The 16,477-nt window shown below is 38.7% G+C and overlaps 1 protein-coding gene across 1 annotated transcript in view; it reads right to left on the minus strand.

Moving 5' to 3' along the window:
* The window catches only part of mtrex (Mtr4 exosome RNA helicase), a 63,330-nt gene that overhangs the window by 39,224 nt on the left and 7,629 nt on the right, over positions 1-16,477 (minus strand). The window contains exons 9-16 of the mRNA XM_002941111.5: positions 16,030-16,128; positions 14,074-14,176; positions 13,824-13,955; positions 13,668-13,747; positions 12,762-12,872; positions 11,261-11,362; positions 10,749-10,874; positions 1,733-1,883 (exon numbers count right to left, since the gene is read on the minus strand). Coding sequence (XP_002941157.1) covers positions 1,733-1,883; positions 10,749-10,874; positions 11,261-11,362; positions 12,762-12,872; positions 13,668-13,747; positions 13,824-13,955; positions 14,074-14,176; positions 16,030-16,128 — 904 coding nt within the window. The remainder of the gene's footprint in view (positions 1-1,732; positions 1,884-10,748; positions 10,875-11,260; positions 11,363-12,761; positions 12,873-13,667; positions 13,748-13,823; positions 13,956-14,073; positions 14,177-16,029; positions 16,129-16,477) is intronic.

Below are 16,477 nucleotides of genomic sequence, written 5' to 3' on the forward strand. Positions count from 1 at the left end.
CTGCTCAGGAAAATAAGCCTTTGGCAAGATTTCATGCCAGTCACTCACCACAGTTGTGTATACAGTATCCTTCTACGTGTGCAGCCGCCCCAGGACTTGAAAAATGGCTTTAAGTAATGCGACTGTCTTTTGCTTAAAGCTATATAATGTTACATTTGTTTCATTGGATTGGGTAAATAATGTAAGAAAAAAAATGCAAATGAAAAAAAAATGATATTTATGAAGAGTGTATAGAAAATAAGGCAAAGCATACACTGTAACACATTGCAGCTTTGGTTCATTCTAGAGCCTACCTTGGTTAGTTCTGGGAACCTTAAACCTTTTCACTTATCTATCTATCTATGGTGAAACATTGCTGTTACCCATAGTGAAGAACTGGGCAGTGACTAACCCTATATGAATTGCACTTGAATTGATAAAAATAATGCAAGGATAATATGTTGGGGAATGTCAGCCTGTGGTTCTCCCGAGTCACATAAAGGTAGTGAATAGCACTACTATAGTGTATAGCTCCGTGCTCAAAGCCACACTTTGGTTTTGGGTAAGTGAAGTGAAGGACCTTGCCTTTTTTAGTAAGTTAAGTAGGTTTCATCAATCATAAATGATAGAAAAATGTTTACAGCAATTCTAGAATTCAGCCACCAAAGTGCCTTCATGGAGAACAGCTTAGGTCAACATGCCCTTTCTGGCATGTTATGACTTCCCTATGAAAGAACAAGAATTCTCTGTCCATGGCAGATGGTGGTGGTGATAGGAAGAGACTACAAGGCAATACTAAAGAGCTTTCCTGTGTGGTACTTACCTTTCACATAGAGTGTCCGCCACAGGCAAAGTGTTTCCTGTTTTTTGTCACTGCTTTTCACTGCGAAGGCCACAGTAACTTGCCTTTCCTTTTTTCCTATTAATCTTTATTTATAGGTTTCACAGTGTTCCCTAAGAATATTGTGGCAGCCAAATTGCCTGGTGTGCTGTGGGTCTTACTCAGCAATTATAACTCACAGCTATAGGCTGCAAATTACACTGCAATCTCTTGCTCCTTCATATAACAAGAGAATTTTTCCTGCAAGTCCAAGCCAGGCATGTATTCTGGTGCTATCCCAAAGCCTCCCACACTGCAGTTGAATAAACACAGTAAATCTGAGACTTTTGTGGCTCTTCCTTCATTTTAACAAAATGTAAAAGGGATTCCTAAACAAAATGTTTTACTATTTAGCATAATGAAAGAAATAGTGTAATACTAGGCATTTTTATTATTTAATATATACATTTATTAAAAAATTTCTTTTGAAAAAAAATTTGTAAACTGTCCATCCTTTTATGTTCTCTAGTTCGGATCTTGAACCTGACCCATACTTTTCAGTTACAACTACAGGTATGGGATCAGTTATGCGTAAAACATTTACCCAGAAAGTTCCAAATTATGGGAAGGCCATTTTCCGTAGACTCAATTTTAAGCCAATATTTCACATGTGTACTAAAACACTACCTTGAACTTGATCCCACCCAAGATAAAATTAATCCTTATTTGAGGCAAAACAATCCTATTAGGTTTAATTAATTCTTACATGATTTTTAAGTAGACAAGGAATTAAATCTGGAAAACCCCAGGTCCCAAGCATTCTGAATAACAGGTCCCATACCTGTACTATTAGTTTCAATACAAATTGTTTACAGGCACAACTTCCTCTACATATACTGTCTCTTATGAGTAAAACCAATGCCGCACACTTACTTTCAGCAACTCCAGGGATGGCTCTGTAATGTTGGAACTGGTAGAAGGACTTCTCCAACATGTACTCAGGGTTAATTTCCTCTACACGCAACAAATTTAACACCATGTTGTATGTCAGATGAAAAGCACTGTTCAGCGGATCAGCTGAGCCCTATAAAGTAAAAGATATAATGTCACTCTCATCAGTTCATGAACAGGCAGCTCAGCTCGTTAAAGGTTAATACCACATGTAGCAATTACAGGGACAGCCACTCAAAGCAATTGTGAGTGGTTCCAAGGTTTTGTTGCTTTCCCGTGAAGCTATTACTTACCAGGGCAATAAAACAAATGGAACTGCTAGATAAGCCCATAACCATCATGATTTAATAAATGCACCTTCACTGGATTACATAAAATAACCCATATGTACTTTTCATGAAAAATATCCTTTTCTTATAGCACATACCATATAAAAAAAATGAAAATTTAATGCAAGCTTTAGCATACCAAAAGTTGCATTTTTTTTAAATAGTCAATTAAAATCTGTACCAGTATTGAAATAATCAAGTAACCCCTTTCTCAGGATCAGTTTTTCTTTATTATCTCTTCATGTAGGAACTGGAGTAAGATTTTGAGAGGTTTAATATTGGCCATTGGTGGCAGGAAAGATCCTTCACCCACTCCACTAATGTTAAGAGTGGAATTGTCAGTTATGCAGGTAGAAACATTAGAATTCTACCTCTATCCGACAATTCAGCATATACTGAGAATGTCAGATTCTCAGTATATGCAGGATAATACATATTGTACTAAAGAAAAAAATGAAATATAAAAGAACATCTGCAATTCTTGCGTGCGTTAGAAGCCTTCGTGTGCGTGACATCACACACTGAGCAGCGGGAAACTGAACATGTGAAGCACACTTCCAGGAATACAAATGGCTCCAATTAAAGAAAACGGACTTTAAATAAAAGGAGATGCTGCGCACACTGAATAGTAAAAGATTTTACAAGGATAATAAAAGGCCTACAGCAAAGTATATTACATAAAAGACAAAACCAAAAAGGTTTTAATAGGGAGGAAGACGAGTAACATTGTACAGTGTTACAGAAGAAGTTTATCACTTTTTAAATAAAATACACATCACAGCGTGATGCGATACCAACAGAACTAGGCACTGGAAAACTTAATAAACCTGTCGCTGCCATTTATGAACTTAACTGCTGACATTAAACTCATGAATAAAAACTGAAAGTTGTACTTCTTGAGAGCCAATAAATGAAGGCCTCCAGTCCAGAGAGTCGGCTGAACAGTATTGCTTTTCTTTGGCCTTTTATTATTAGGAAGCAAAGCTACTGTTGCCTTTTTAAAGTGGGCCCTGAGTGGGCAGTCATGAATATTTGGACCAAACCTGTCTGTGCTCATCATATGTTGAAATCAACACAACATAAAATGTCCTCAGGTCCGTATCCCATTAACAGCAACAGGATGCACAATTCTAGGGGTTTCAATATCTGCAACAATTTAAAGGACATGTGCGTAAGGATATGACATAAGAGGCCATGTGAACACCAAACCTCTCTGCCACAGGGTCATACAGTCTGTACGACAACAATACTGTGCGTATTTTTTGCAACTGTTTTGTTAATTTGCACAACTTTTTCTTACTTTGTGACAATTTTCGTGACAAAATTGTATTTGTTGCGCAGAGTACAAAGTTTCGGATTCATTAAAGCTTCGTTACTGTGACTTTCCTTGGGCCAGGTTGGAGCTGCAGAGTGCCATTGAACCCTATGGGAGACTTTCCTTGGGCCAGGTTGGAGCTGCAGAGTGCCATTGAGCCCTATGGGAGACTTTCCTTGGGCCGGGTTGGAGCTGCAGAGTGCCATTGAGCCCTATGGGAGACTTTCCTTGGGTCGGGTTGGAGCTGCAGAGTGCCATTGAGCCCTATGGGAGACTTTCCTTGGGCCGGGTTGGAGCTGCAGAGTGCCATTGAGCCCTATGGGAGGCTTTCCTTGGGCCAGGTTGGAGCTGCAGAGTGCCATTGAGCCCTATGGGAGACTTTCCTTGGGCAGGGTTGGAGCTGCAGAGTGCCATTGAGCCCTATGGGAGACTTTCCTTGGGCCGGGTTGGAGCTGCAGAGTGCCATTGACTCTTATGGGAGGCTTCCAAAATCATGCACAGAAGGATCAAAGTCAAAAGGTTTTCCCGCCGTTTATGATCATTCGGATACGAACATTTTGTGACTTTCTGATTGCCAATACGATATTATCGTGACTATTACTATTTTTCCGTAAACATATTTGTGACATTTCCAATCATCAGAAATTATTGTATCTAATCCGAATTTTACCCATTTCGGGATTCAAACGTCAATGAATCTGCCCCTGTGAGTGCAAAATCTAACAGGCACAAGAGATCCATTGGAAATAAGGGTAAGATGGCAGTGCAATTTCTAAAGGGGAGCACTGGCTGAGAAAACATAACCTTACTGATATAATTCACTGGAGAGTGTTTAACATGCATAGCACTGAAAAACGGGTTAGCTAGAAGATATATTTGCACATAGGCTATTAAAGTCAAGGGAAACATGCAATTCTGATATGTGGCCCCTCCAAGAACACAAAAGTGCCACCTTTATCATTAATTTAGAATTCATGTCAGTAAAAAGGGAATACCATTTAATAAAATAAACTTTCAGCTAACTCGATGACAGTTATCTATTTCTAGTAAACTGCTTCATTAACTTTATCGCTACTTCTGTTCTACATTATAAAAAAAAATATAAACACAGAAAAAGTAATATACTCGCAGAATATAAATACATATATAATTAACAAGGTTTCTAGGCAGTGGATAATGGTCACTCACTGTACTGTTTGCAGCTTTAAACTGTCAGGCTAACGGTATTTGTTTAATATGTTCTGCTGGAGTTGAACAGCTGCAATAGCACTTTCATATTTAATTAATTCTCCTCTGGACAGATTCCATGTGGGAAATTTCCTGACATGCAAAGAGAGGCTCTTTCCACCTTTGCTTTTAAACCAAGAATTATAAATTCAGATGAAGTCTGTTACCTTGACCACACTGGCAAAAAGAGGAGGGATAAGTACAGTTGTTGACAGAGGTTCTATAGGGAATCTTTTTGGGAATGACATTAAAGGGGACTCGTAACGCAGACACAAAAAGTTGTATAATAAAAGCCCTTTTTCAAAATTAAACATGAAACCCATTTTTGTAATGAAAACATCCATACCGGTTATAAAAAGGTATTTATAAATTGTAGCTGTCGATCATATATTGCTGCCCCTCCTCTATGCCTCAGCCTTCTTCTTCTAACTCTTTGCGGCTTTCAAATGGGGGTCACTGACCCCAGCAGCCAAAAACTTTTGCTAGACGAAGCCACAGTTTTATTGTTATTTTAACTTATAACTTTTTTTCTATTCACTTCGCCTGCTATAAATATATCAGTCTCTCATACAAACCGCTCCCTGGTTGCTAAGGTAATTTGGACCCTAGCAACCAGATAGCTTGTGAAACTCCAAACCGGAGACCTGCTGAACAAAATGTGAAATAACTGAAACACCACAAATAAAAAAAAAAAACAAAGGCCAGTTGCAAATTGTCGCAGAATATTGCTCTCTACATCATACTAAAAGTTAACTTAAACAATAAGCCGCAGAGCCTTGTGAGAAGTCGATTTCACTGGTTTCTTCACTGGGCTCAAGTTACACTATGACATTATTAGTAGATATGTGGAACTTGCTAAAGTAGTTCTATGCTACGCTGATGCTTAAAAAGATAAAAAAAAAAAAAAAAAAAAAAAGACTCAACAGTGCTGTCCCCTATGGTCCAGTAGATCCAGCATTGTAGAGTCTACTATCCAAGGCACTAAAAGGGGTTAATTCCCTATCTAGAAATATTCACATAGCAAACTTTCAGTAATTTAAGGTCCCTTTTCCATAAAATTAGCAATTGCAGTTCTTATCTACTGCCTAACACATACAAATCACCACAGAAAACGATGAAGTCTATTAGCCAGCTTGTAAAATAGAAACCTTAATGCTGTAGAACAAATAGTGCTTTGTTTGCTACTATGCGTAGAAATGATGTAAAAGTTACTTCTGCCCATGATAAGTCACAGGGTTTTGGGACACCCCCGAAAGTCACAAGTGATGCTACTTGTTTAAAAGTTGATGTGGGGTGCAAGGTTTTGTTCTTCTTCAATCAACTGGCAGTTCCATATAAATTATTTTAATTCAGCTGCATAAAACTTTTGCTTATTATAAAAGATCATAAAACTATGGTTTCTAGGTCTTCCTAGCACTATATACGTAACGGACCCCAGGATACTGAGAGTTGTAACTCTACAACTAGAGGAAACTAAATCACTCATAACTAGTCATCTTCGTGCTGTATATCATAGGCTTGTTAGTTTCCACTCCTCCATGCTGAGATGAAAGCCCAAGCTGCTGCTTTTTTACTGTGGGTAAGAAGGATCAGTTTTACTGGCAGAACCTTTGGGAAATGACCTTTTTCAGGAAAATGCTGATATTTGGGGAATAATACATTTATGCTCACAGATGCACCACAGGCCAGAAATCCTTTTGTGTTTTTTGGCAAGCCCACCATCTGAGCATTCATGTTTAGACATACCTGTCCCCTTCCTTACTCCAATCCCCAAAAAGGGCAAAAATGAAGTAAAAAGAAACCCCCCTGTAATATTGCATAAGGAGTCTCCTGACGTCCAGATGTTGCAGCAGCACTACCTCCCATGGCTTGGCACTATCAGTGTTCTTTCCATTAGCGAAAGGAAGAAACAAAGTATTATTGCTGGATAATGCCTGATAAAAATATTAGAAACCTTTCCAGAAACCCTTGTGTTTTTCGAATCAAAGGAAACATGCAGTGATGTGTAAAACTATTCAGACCATTAACTAATTCTCTCATTCTGGTGAACCGAGTCATACACTGAGATTTTAGTTAAAAGCACAAAAAATTTATTTTAATACTCTTTTAGATTTGTAGGAATTGTTAACATTAAATGAAAATATGGAGCTTGCATAAATACCAATCCCTGTGTTGTAAAAGCTCTAAGTCTCTCAGTGCCCTAATAAGGACACAATTGCCTTACAATGGTTATTCACCAGTCAGTCATTAAAATAATGGTCATGTAATCTGGATAAAAACCCCAGAGTTATGGAATCATTATTCAGATTGTGAATCGAAAAAACAGCTGTGAAATGAATTATAAAGAGATTGAAAAAGGAAGTTACAGAGAAAGTAGCATATATTCGTAAATTAGTAAAAGCACACAAAACATTATCCCAGCATTATCCCTGCTATCAAACTACCCAGAAACAGCCAAAAAAATAAAATCTCTGCAGAAACAAGGAGACCTGTGAGAGAAGCCAGAGCGTCCAGGAGTCCAACAATCACTTTAAAGGTGCGAGCAAGTTCAGCAGCTGAGATTGGAGTAATGGTTCACCAGTCAACCACATCAAGAGCCCTGCATAACTCTGGCAAGTGAGAGTGGCACAAAGAAGCCATGGCTCAAAAAGAACCATGTGAAAGCATGTCTGAAGTATTCCAATAAACAGAAGAGTGACCCAACGTGGGAAATGGTTTTGTGCTCCAAGATAGAGGTTTCTGGCCCACAGTTCAAAGCCACGTGGGTGGCACAACTCTAACAGTGCCAACACCTGAAAAAACACTACAGCTACAGTGAAGTATGGTGGTGGTAATATCTAGCTTTGGGGCTGCTTTTCATCAGCAGGGTCTGGTCATTTTGTTAAAAGTCAGTATGGATGGTGCAAAATACAGGCAAATACTCCATGAACTTGTTTCAATAAATGAACACTGAAGCTGGGGCAATGCTTATCTTTACAATAATTCTAAACATGAAAGTCAAAGCAAAACTGGAGTGGTTCAAGTAGAATTATATGAATGTGCCACTACAATGATCCAGGTTATGCACTGATCTCATTCTAATTAAGAATCCTTTGCACTACTGGAAACATGTTGTGCACAAGCGTAATCTGACCTCAAGCTGGAGCAAATCTACTTGGAGGAATAAATATATTTATGATATGTATGATTTGTTCTCTCATTTTACTGACTGAATAACAGGATCTCATGGGAAAAAAATAGTTATTGCCCTGCAGCAGAGCTTCACAGTGGCAAGCATTCAAAGTACTGCAGAAAGTGACAAGACTCACTCATGCAACAAGGAAATAGCCATTGGGATCATCCTGTGTGGCTGCTAACAATACAGTATAAATATATGTACAGAAACATTCCTGGTGTGCTTATCATCTCCTTACACTGAGCCATATGGACTTGAACTGCTGTCATGGAGGGAAAAGTTATGTTTCCTGATACATATACAGTTCTTGTGTGGTATGGCTCAGGGCATGGGAATATTAAGTACCCTGATGCAGTTGCTGTAGATATAACTAACCACTATTCGCAGTCAGGCAGGTACAGTTGTATGCAGAGCAATAACTTTATACTATAAGCTCACAGTAACCGCACATCCTTTATGGTCAATAATCCGGATACCTCTTCTAATGTGCATGTCTTCAATGTCCAGGAATTGGCTGGACATTGGAGGAATTGGCTGGAGTTATCAACATGTGACACAGGACCTGTTTGAAATGTGTTCCATGGCATTATAAGTTGCACTTCTCCATGTGAAAGTTTGGCTCATGTGAGAAGAGTACTATTTATAAATAACATCTAAATCAGTTGAAAGCAAACCTGAAAGCTTCAATGTACAATAAAATTCTTGAACATTCTGTGCTTACTACTTGTTGCAACAGCTTGGAGAAAGTCTGATGCACAAATCAAGGTCTGTACACAATTGGTCGCTTGCATAGATGTAGAAGAAAATGAAAGACCTGCAGAAGTGGGATAAAAACCCATAAGGAAAGGATTGGCTTGTTGTAGTGGCCCTTGCCCCGATGGCCTGCATCCCGTTAATATGATCTGATCATTTTGGCCCAAGGGACCAATGTCTGGATCAATCCTATATTGCCCACCTCAGGATGGGTATATTGGGAAAAGATCTGCTTGTTTGCCAGCTCATTTGATTTTTTTAGAGCTGCACAAACCACTACACAGCTGCTCTTAATACAATGCAGAATTGCTTGCATTTGTGTTGGAGTGAGTTGTGTGACGAATGTAAGTAGGCTACAAGCGGATTGTGAAAAGGTCTGAAGCCATGAAGAGCACGCTTAGAAGTTAAAGCAGATTACTGGATTACGAGGTGAGAAGGCATTATCAAACTGCAGTTAAGCACATGTTTGCAAGTGTGAATACAATTTTAAACCCCCTATTTCTAAGTGACTCATGCACGGTCTGAACCTGCTGGCATATTTTCTACTAATGCCCTCAGAGTTTGCCAACATAAATGTTGTCACAAATTGTGGAACAAAAAAAAAAAAAAAAGCAACATAAGGTCAGAGACATCAAGTCTGCTCTACCCCTTTCATTAACATACAAGTAGATTATTTTTTAATTTGAAATTGTGAGGCTAGAGACTGTCATGTAGCACTGATTATTTCTTGCTGCCACCAAGTCTGATTGTGGTGCCCAAGGTGCAGGGGACCAAAATGCAATGCTCTGGGTCATAACAAAAGGACAAAAGTCTTCTCTGCTGCAGAATTCAGCATCTTACTGAGTCACTCATAATGGAGAAAACATATCCAAAGTACAGCTCATGCCATGCTAATCATCTTGATGGAAGGGGACACCATGTTTTAAGGATAAATAGCCAAGAGTGTTAACAATAATTACGCAGAATGTTAACTTCAGTTTGTTTAAATGTGCTGCGAGGCATAAGCAAATCTCTGCAGCTATAAGGGAAGATCACCTTATATTTAGTATTTAAATACCCCCTTGTGCACTATTTTAGTTATTTGTTGCCCTCTTTCTTATTTTTAACCCTTCAAACAATGAAAAAGATTAAATGGTAAAGGTGCCCCTCCCCCCCAAAAAAAACAACCAAAAGAGCAGCACTCGGATATAAAGAAGTCTCTAGAACATCATCGCTGAAGTTCTAGGTAGAATCAGCACAGTTGTCTATTGTAGTCTGAATGCTTAGCATGTATCTGTGTAACTGTTTGTGTGGCTGACTAAAGTGTGAGTTTCTAGCTTCCAAGACTAGCAGAGCAGTTTTAAAAGGCTAGTCCTGTTTGTCCTATTTTAAAGGATTTTGCTCCCCTTCAGCATCAGCAAAACACAATGGTAGAAAAGCCGTAGCGATTAAAGGAAAGAAAGCCTCAGCCCAGCAGCAGACAGACGTTGTAGCATATCAGTACTGAACCCTTTGTAACAATAGTTTTCCTGATTGGGCACAAGGCTTGTAAGTGACAAAATGTGTTTATGCAATTGGCTAAATGCAAACAGATGTCAGTTTTAATGCAGAAAGGGACTATATACTATTAATGCACGCATAAAACCCTGGGCTTCTTGTTCCCTATTGGTGTACCAATATATGCAAACCTAACAAAAAAACAAAATAAAACTGTCAAATAATATACAGAGCAACAGCCTTGGAGGCTAGGACACCATACGTTCACCATATGTTCTTGTTTCTATGCACAAAAAGTTTCAAGCAGAGCCGTTTAGCATCTCAGAGCTGGAAATACTAAGAGCTCAGATATCATGAGCATGGGAAATGATCCCAAAACTATTATTCTAAACTTGGTACACAGTAATGCTGGAAGTCAGACGTGACTGGGTTCAGGATGGTCGATTTCAGGGAAAAGGTAGCTGCATTAAGAAATCACAAGTTCTGGAGCAGATCTCGGGACTGATCTATCCCAACTGGCAAAGTGACATCTGCCAAAACTGCAAATGAAAACTTATGGATACCAAGAGATGAGGCTTAAGTACCAAGCACAAAACAGTAAATGTGCCTCAGGGTAGAATAATAAGCACCCCACCCATAAGACTACTAACATTTCTGTAAACTTAGAGAAAAAACTAGCAAATGGTATTCGATATTTGTAATGGGCAACATGAGAGGTTCTACCTTTAGCAGCTGTTTTCCGACTGTTGGGCTCATTTTCTCATCAACCATGAGAATGACTATTCCCCTTTCATCCATACCACGTCTCCCAGCACGGCCAGACATCTGAATGTATTCACCTGATGAGATCTAGGGAGGAATTATATAGAAAGTTTTTTTTGTTTTTTTTTTTTAAATTAACCACTACTTGTCAGAATTCATTGTGACCCATAAGGGCTGAGACACTCTAGAAACCTAAAGTAATGTAAGGTAGGATATACAGCTTGCAGTCATTCATTGGGTATGAGGGGGGGAAGTAGGTTGTATCAAAAACAATGTAGGGGCCTTAGACTTATTTACATGTTTACACATTTGTAAGTGTGCAAGATGGACATTCACATTTTGCAATACTCCAGACTGTAAGACTACAAATGTACACCATTCTCTAAATACAGTACAACGAATACATTGTTTATCCACAAACGAGATACAGATCATGTTGTTTTATTAATGTTAGAAACAATTAACAAGCTTACCCAACGGAAATCTTTTCCGTCAAATTTCCGTGCACTGGTAAATAGAACAGTCCTGGCTGGCATATTTATACCCATGGCAAATGTCTCTGTGGCAAACAAAGCCTGGAAGTAAAAAGAGCAGTGGACATTTTAAGTGTTAAACTGTGGGATTTCAGGCAAAGTAAGATCAGTTTATTAGGTCATATTTTCCACATTATGCTCTGAGAGGAAAAACATACCCTACTCTGAGGTAGCGATTATCTTCCATTTATTTTCTCCTGAAGCATTGCTTCCCAAACCTCTAAAAATCAGGCTCACGCCAACTGTACATGTGTATTACGGGTACACACTCAGCAGCACAGCTGGATCGGAAAGGCAATACTGACAACAGAGCTACTGCATTGCCATTAAGAAAATACGGATTGCTAAAAAAAACTGACAAACAAAAAGGCCTGGTAACAGCTGATGACAAGACCTTTTCAATAAAAAGCAGGAACACTGCATAAGAGCTATAATAATAAAGTACTACTGGAATACTGCATACAAGCTATTGCTATAATATTAGTACATGTATGGCCAGCTTTAATCAGCCATGATTCTTTCTCTGGAGGCAATCTGCCATGCAGAGGCTATCAAACTCTGTGGGTGGACCGCACAGGGAGGTCAGTTATTGTGATTTGACAACATCTATATGCTTTCCTAGGTAATTATTTAAACGCAGTGTTCAAATCAGGCAGGATTAGCTATGTATCTGTACATGTAGGTGAGTGGATGTTTCCATATATCTGTAACCTGTTATAAGCTAATAGGGGCCTTGACCAACACTGGGACCTAAAAAAGAGGGGGCTTAAACAAAATAAAAACCTGGAAGGCAGGCTGACCAGCTGGCAAAATAAAGCAAGCCTTTCCTCTACTGCTAGTTGGTGTATGCATAAAAATAAATACATTTGCTTTTGATGATGTTATTATTTACTTCCACAGTCTGTCAGCGATCTTAGCTGCACACACTGCAATAGGAAACAGCAAAACTTGTAAGAACAATTACCAGTTAAAGGGAGGGGTGGGTGGAAAAATGGCATATGTGCAAGAAAAACACATTTTTATTGGGTTCAATGCAACACAGGAAAGCAGGAGAATGAATGAAGAAGCTTTGAGCAAACGTTAACCAGCAGTTGTATAAAATATCAGTTTCTATATCAAAAGCAAGAGCCAAACCATGTGAATCCTTTAGACTGCAAGCTCTAATGAGCAAGGTCCTTGCCACCTACTATACTGGTTATTATTTTTTACAAATGTAAATAAGTAGACTAATTACTAATTGATTGCTAATTATGGACTAGTTTCTGTGGGCAATTTAGCACCTATGTTAAAGTAAATGAGCCCTTAAAACTAGGATTCACAGTGCATGGTACTGAAATGTAAATATAAAGTTTCTGCCAAAAAACAAAAGTAGTTAACCTTGTGTAATTAATAAGGAAGATGTTTCAGCATAGCATGCATCAGTATTTTGCTTTAAGGTTACCTTCAGTAAGCCTTCTGAGAAAAGGATCTCAATGGTCTCCTTCAGTATAGGAAGTAGCCCACCATGATGAATCCCAATGCCCCGCTTAAGAAGAGGCAGTACATGTTCAACCTGTAATCGTAAAAGATAAATGAATGATACATAGTGACAAACAAGTGTTACATCTAATAATTCAAAACACTACCCCAAACAAAACGCACGAGCATTGCAAGGGCAGCTGCCACCTGAAATTTGGCCTTAAAAATAACCAAAGTTAGCACCCCTGACAAACTGTCATTGCAGGAAATTGCCCACATGTCTAATAAGGCAAATTAGACAGGAGTGACAATTTAGTACAGAAAGAACAGGAATATACAAAATGGTAGATTGGGAATTTTAAAGTGTCAGTTATAAGGTTGGGTCCTGCTTGACATTAACTGTCATGTCAAGTGTTAATGAAAAAGTTATCATTTTGCCAAGTTTGCATCATTCTCTATAGCAGTGGTTCCCAGGAGTGGGGCTTGCCCGCTAGGGAAGACAGTGTCTGGGAGGAGGCAACCTAGTTAGGGCAAGATTTGAGAAGGGTGCTATCCTAGAGACTGCTGAAATGCCAGATGAAAGGATAACTGGGGTAAGATTTGTGGCAAATAGTTACAAGCTGTACTAACTTTCAGATATCTGTAACCTAGCAATAAAGCAACAGAGGCCCTGACCAAATACTGCTCAGAGAAATACTGGACCAAAAAATCTGCACTATAGTAACTCTCAATGGGTAAGGTAATCCAAAACGTCAAAAGTGTCTCTTCCTGTACTTTCAGCTAGGAGGGATATTTAGGAGTTTCAAATGACACTGTTCTGATTGCATACCAGCCACAGTGCACATATCCTTTAACTTATATTTAAGTATTAAACGTCAAGGCAACTGACCTGTGGGAGCTTCTTATCTTCATCAGAGAGACAGTCTATTGCATTATTAAATACTTCTTCAACCATTTTTTTCTCTTCATCTGTGGGTAAACAGAAGTGTAAGAAAACCAGGGAAAGGTAGTGATAATATTTACCTGAGACCTAATTTTGTAGTACCTGTATTAAAATCCAGTTTGGACATTTGTAGTGCATAGGCCTCACAGTCCTTCTTACTGAAGCTAAAGATGATAACAGGTTGGAAGTTTCTCTCCATGATCATCTTTACAATCTTGAACACATTAGAAGGGCCTAGGAGGAAAATACATGTCATACTGTTTATACATAGAGATATTTTGTTCCTGTGTGTATATTTTATACATACATATATTTATACTTGTATTTTAGTTTAGTATATATTTCCTTTTACCTTTTGTTCCTCCTTTGCGTCCTTTCTGGTCTCCTTTAGCCAAGTCCCCCGCATCTCTGAGAACCTGCATTGCTGTATTAAAGTTATCTTCCCTGAAGTCTCCCTAAAAGAAGAAAACAAGAAATGAACAGTTACATGAAGATCAACACATTCACTAACCATTGCTACTTAAAAACTGTGTATGGTAATGTCCCTGTTTCTGCTTATAGCACGTTAATATTTTGTGTTAAAAATTAGGAAAAAAAATGGCTGAGAGACCACATACTTTTGTAAGAGTTTATGAGTATGTGTGTACATTTATTCCTGGAAGACAGAATAACTGTATTGTAATAGTGAGAGTTAAAATGTGCATGTGAGTAAATACAGGAATATGTGTGCTTGTAGGAAGAATACTGCTGCTAGTATATGATTTTTTGTCAGAGCCTGCATGTGTGTGCTAGGGTGAGAGTTGTGTGTGTGTGTTGACAAAATCAAGTTTGTGCGCAATGCAGTCGCAAATTTCAGCCATGGCCCTAGTTCACTTTCATCTCAGGAATTTTATCCCAGCACTTTGTACCAATTTTCATCATTTCAATGCATGCTAACCCTTTTTTCCAATCCAGATCCAAATCAAATGTAAAATTTCAGCCACCCCTGCAAGCCTGACACTTTATTCTGCTTCCAACCCTATTTTTGCTTTATGTTACAGCCAGCCATCACTCCGTGCCCTTGGCCGGCTCTTTTGATGAGGGAATGAGGTTTGTAATGTGGTTTGTAGTGGAGTCAAACTTCCAAACATCCAAACAGCAGCAAATGTACCCATGAGATGTGATGTGGAAAACATCAAGAACAAATAAGAGTGCAATTCTCAGACAGTATCTACAGCAACTATAACCTCCATTAAGAATACTATATTCTGTCGGGGGATCAGTGGATATTTCATAAAATGCATCGGATTAACGTTAATAGTGTGAGTGTGTGTAACCAGCCAAAACAAAAAAACAAGAGGCATGCTATGCCTTTAATAAATAGGACAATAAAGAGATTTTGCCTGGCAATCTCATTACAAAGGGCTGGCAATAATCTAAAGACTCAAAGTAGGAGCTCACATGCAGGCCATACTGAGCTGCTTAGATCAAGAGACACAGGCGCTGCACAAAAGATCCAGCCCACTAACTTCACATGAATATTACGGCTTGTTCCACAGAGAGCAACATGTCCCACAGGCTGGAAATCTGCCCTACGTGGCTTCTGCCCAGACCATCAGGAAAAATAACTAAGAACAGCAACCAAACAAACAGACCAAAAGGGTAGGACAGAATGTTAAGGTAAAGCTGCCCGCAAAAGAAATCTGTATGGGAATACAAGGCACTATGCAACATCTGAAATGTAAATTAAGTTTTACAAGTTATTTTTACTGCATCATATAAACCTGCTAACGTATAAACAGCTAACTCTTTGGACAGTTAAAGCTGTCAAACCTCAATAATTTATATCATGGCCTTAAAAACCATATTACCTGTAAAGCACATGAGCTAACCTGCAGAGCAATACAAACAAAAAGGCAGGTATGGCCAAAGATATGAGCACAGACATGGCAGAAGGAGAGAGCTTGCGGCATCACCAGGTGAATTTGGTCTATTTTGCACAGTAGCAAAGGATATTAAACATCCCACATCTCCCAGCATCGTTAATTCAGATAGAACAAAATCTTACAAATACCAGTTAGAATGATGTAGACAGTAATGCTCTTGCTAAATGAGCCCTATTGTATTGTTTCATATATGTTTTTATTCACTCATACAGCGTTAACACAAACCTGCCCGATCGAGACCTTGCAATTTTAGACCCGATGTCGGTCAGAGAGGCCCATACACTGGCGGATAAGCTGCCGAATCAGTCGGAAGGACCTGAATCGGCAGCTAATATCTGCTCGTTTATGACCACCTTAAATCAAACTGAAAATATTGAACTTACATTTTCATCCACAACCAGATGGAGTCCATCTCCCCCTGATGGAAAGATGTAATGTTGTAGAGGAGTGGGTCGATAGTCTGTGTAAATGACGTGACAAGGCTGAAAAGACACAAAGCGATCTTTTTGTAAAATGTCCTACATTACTTGTATAAGAATGGACTAATGAGTAAACAAACTCTATAGTTAAAGTGGTTTTGTATGCAGGAATCTGAGTGGTCATTTTAAATTAAAAAGAACTTAGCATGTAGACAATAGCATTCTAAAAATGTGTCTGCATTTGTATTGTCAGGCCTGCTTGCTGAAAAATGATTAAATACAGACCCTTATTTTATTATATTTCATGAAAATTAGTATCCCTTTAACTATGGCACAGGATGACAGTCAGGGTTGGGTAATGCGCAGTCATACAGAAGTTAATGAACTACAGACACCATAGAAGCGAACATAT

The sequence above is a fragment of the Xenopus tropicalis genome, chromosome 1 (genome assembly GCF_000004195.4).
Source record: "Xenopus tropicalis strain Nigerian chromosome 1, UCB_Xtro_10.0, whole genome shotgun sequence".
Classification (NCBI taxonomy): Eukaryota; Metazoa; Chordata; class Amphibia; order Anura; family Pipidae; genus Xenopus; species Xenopus tropicalis.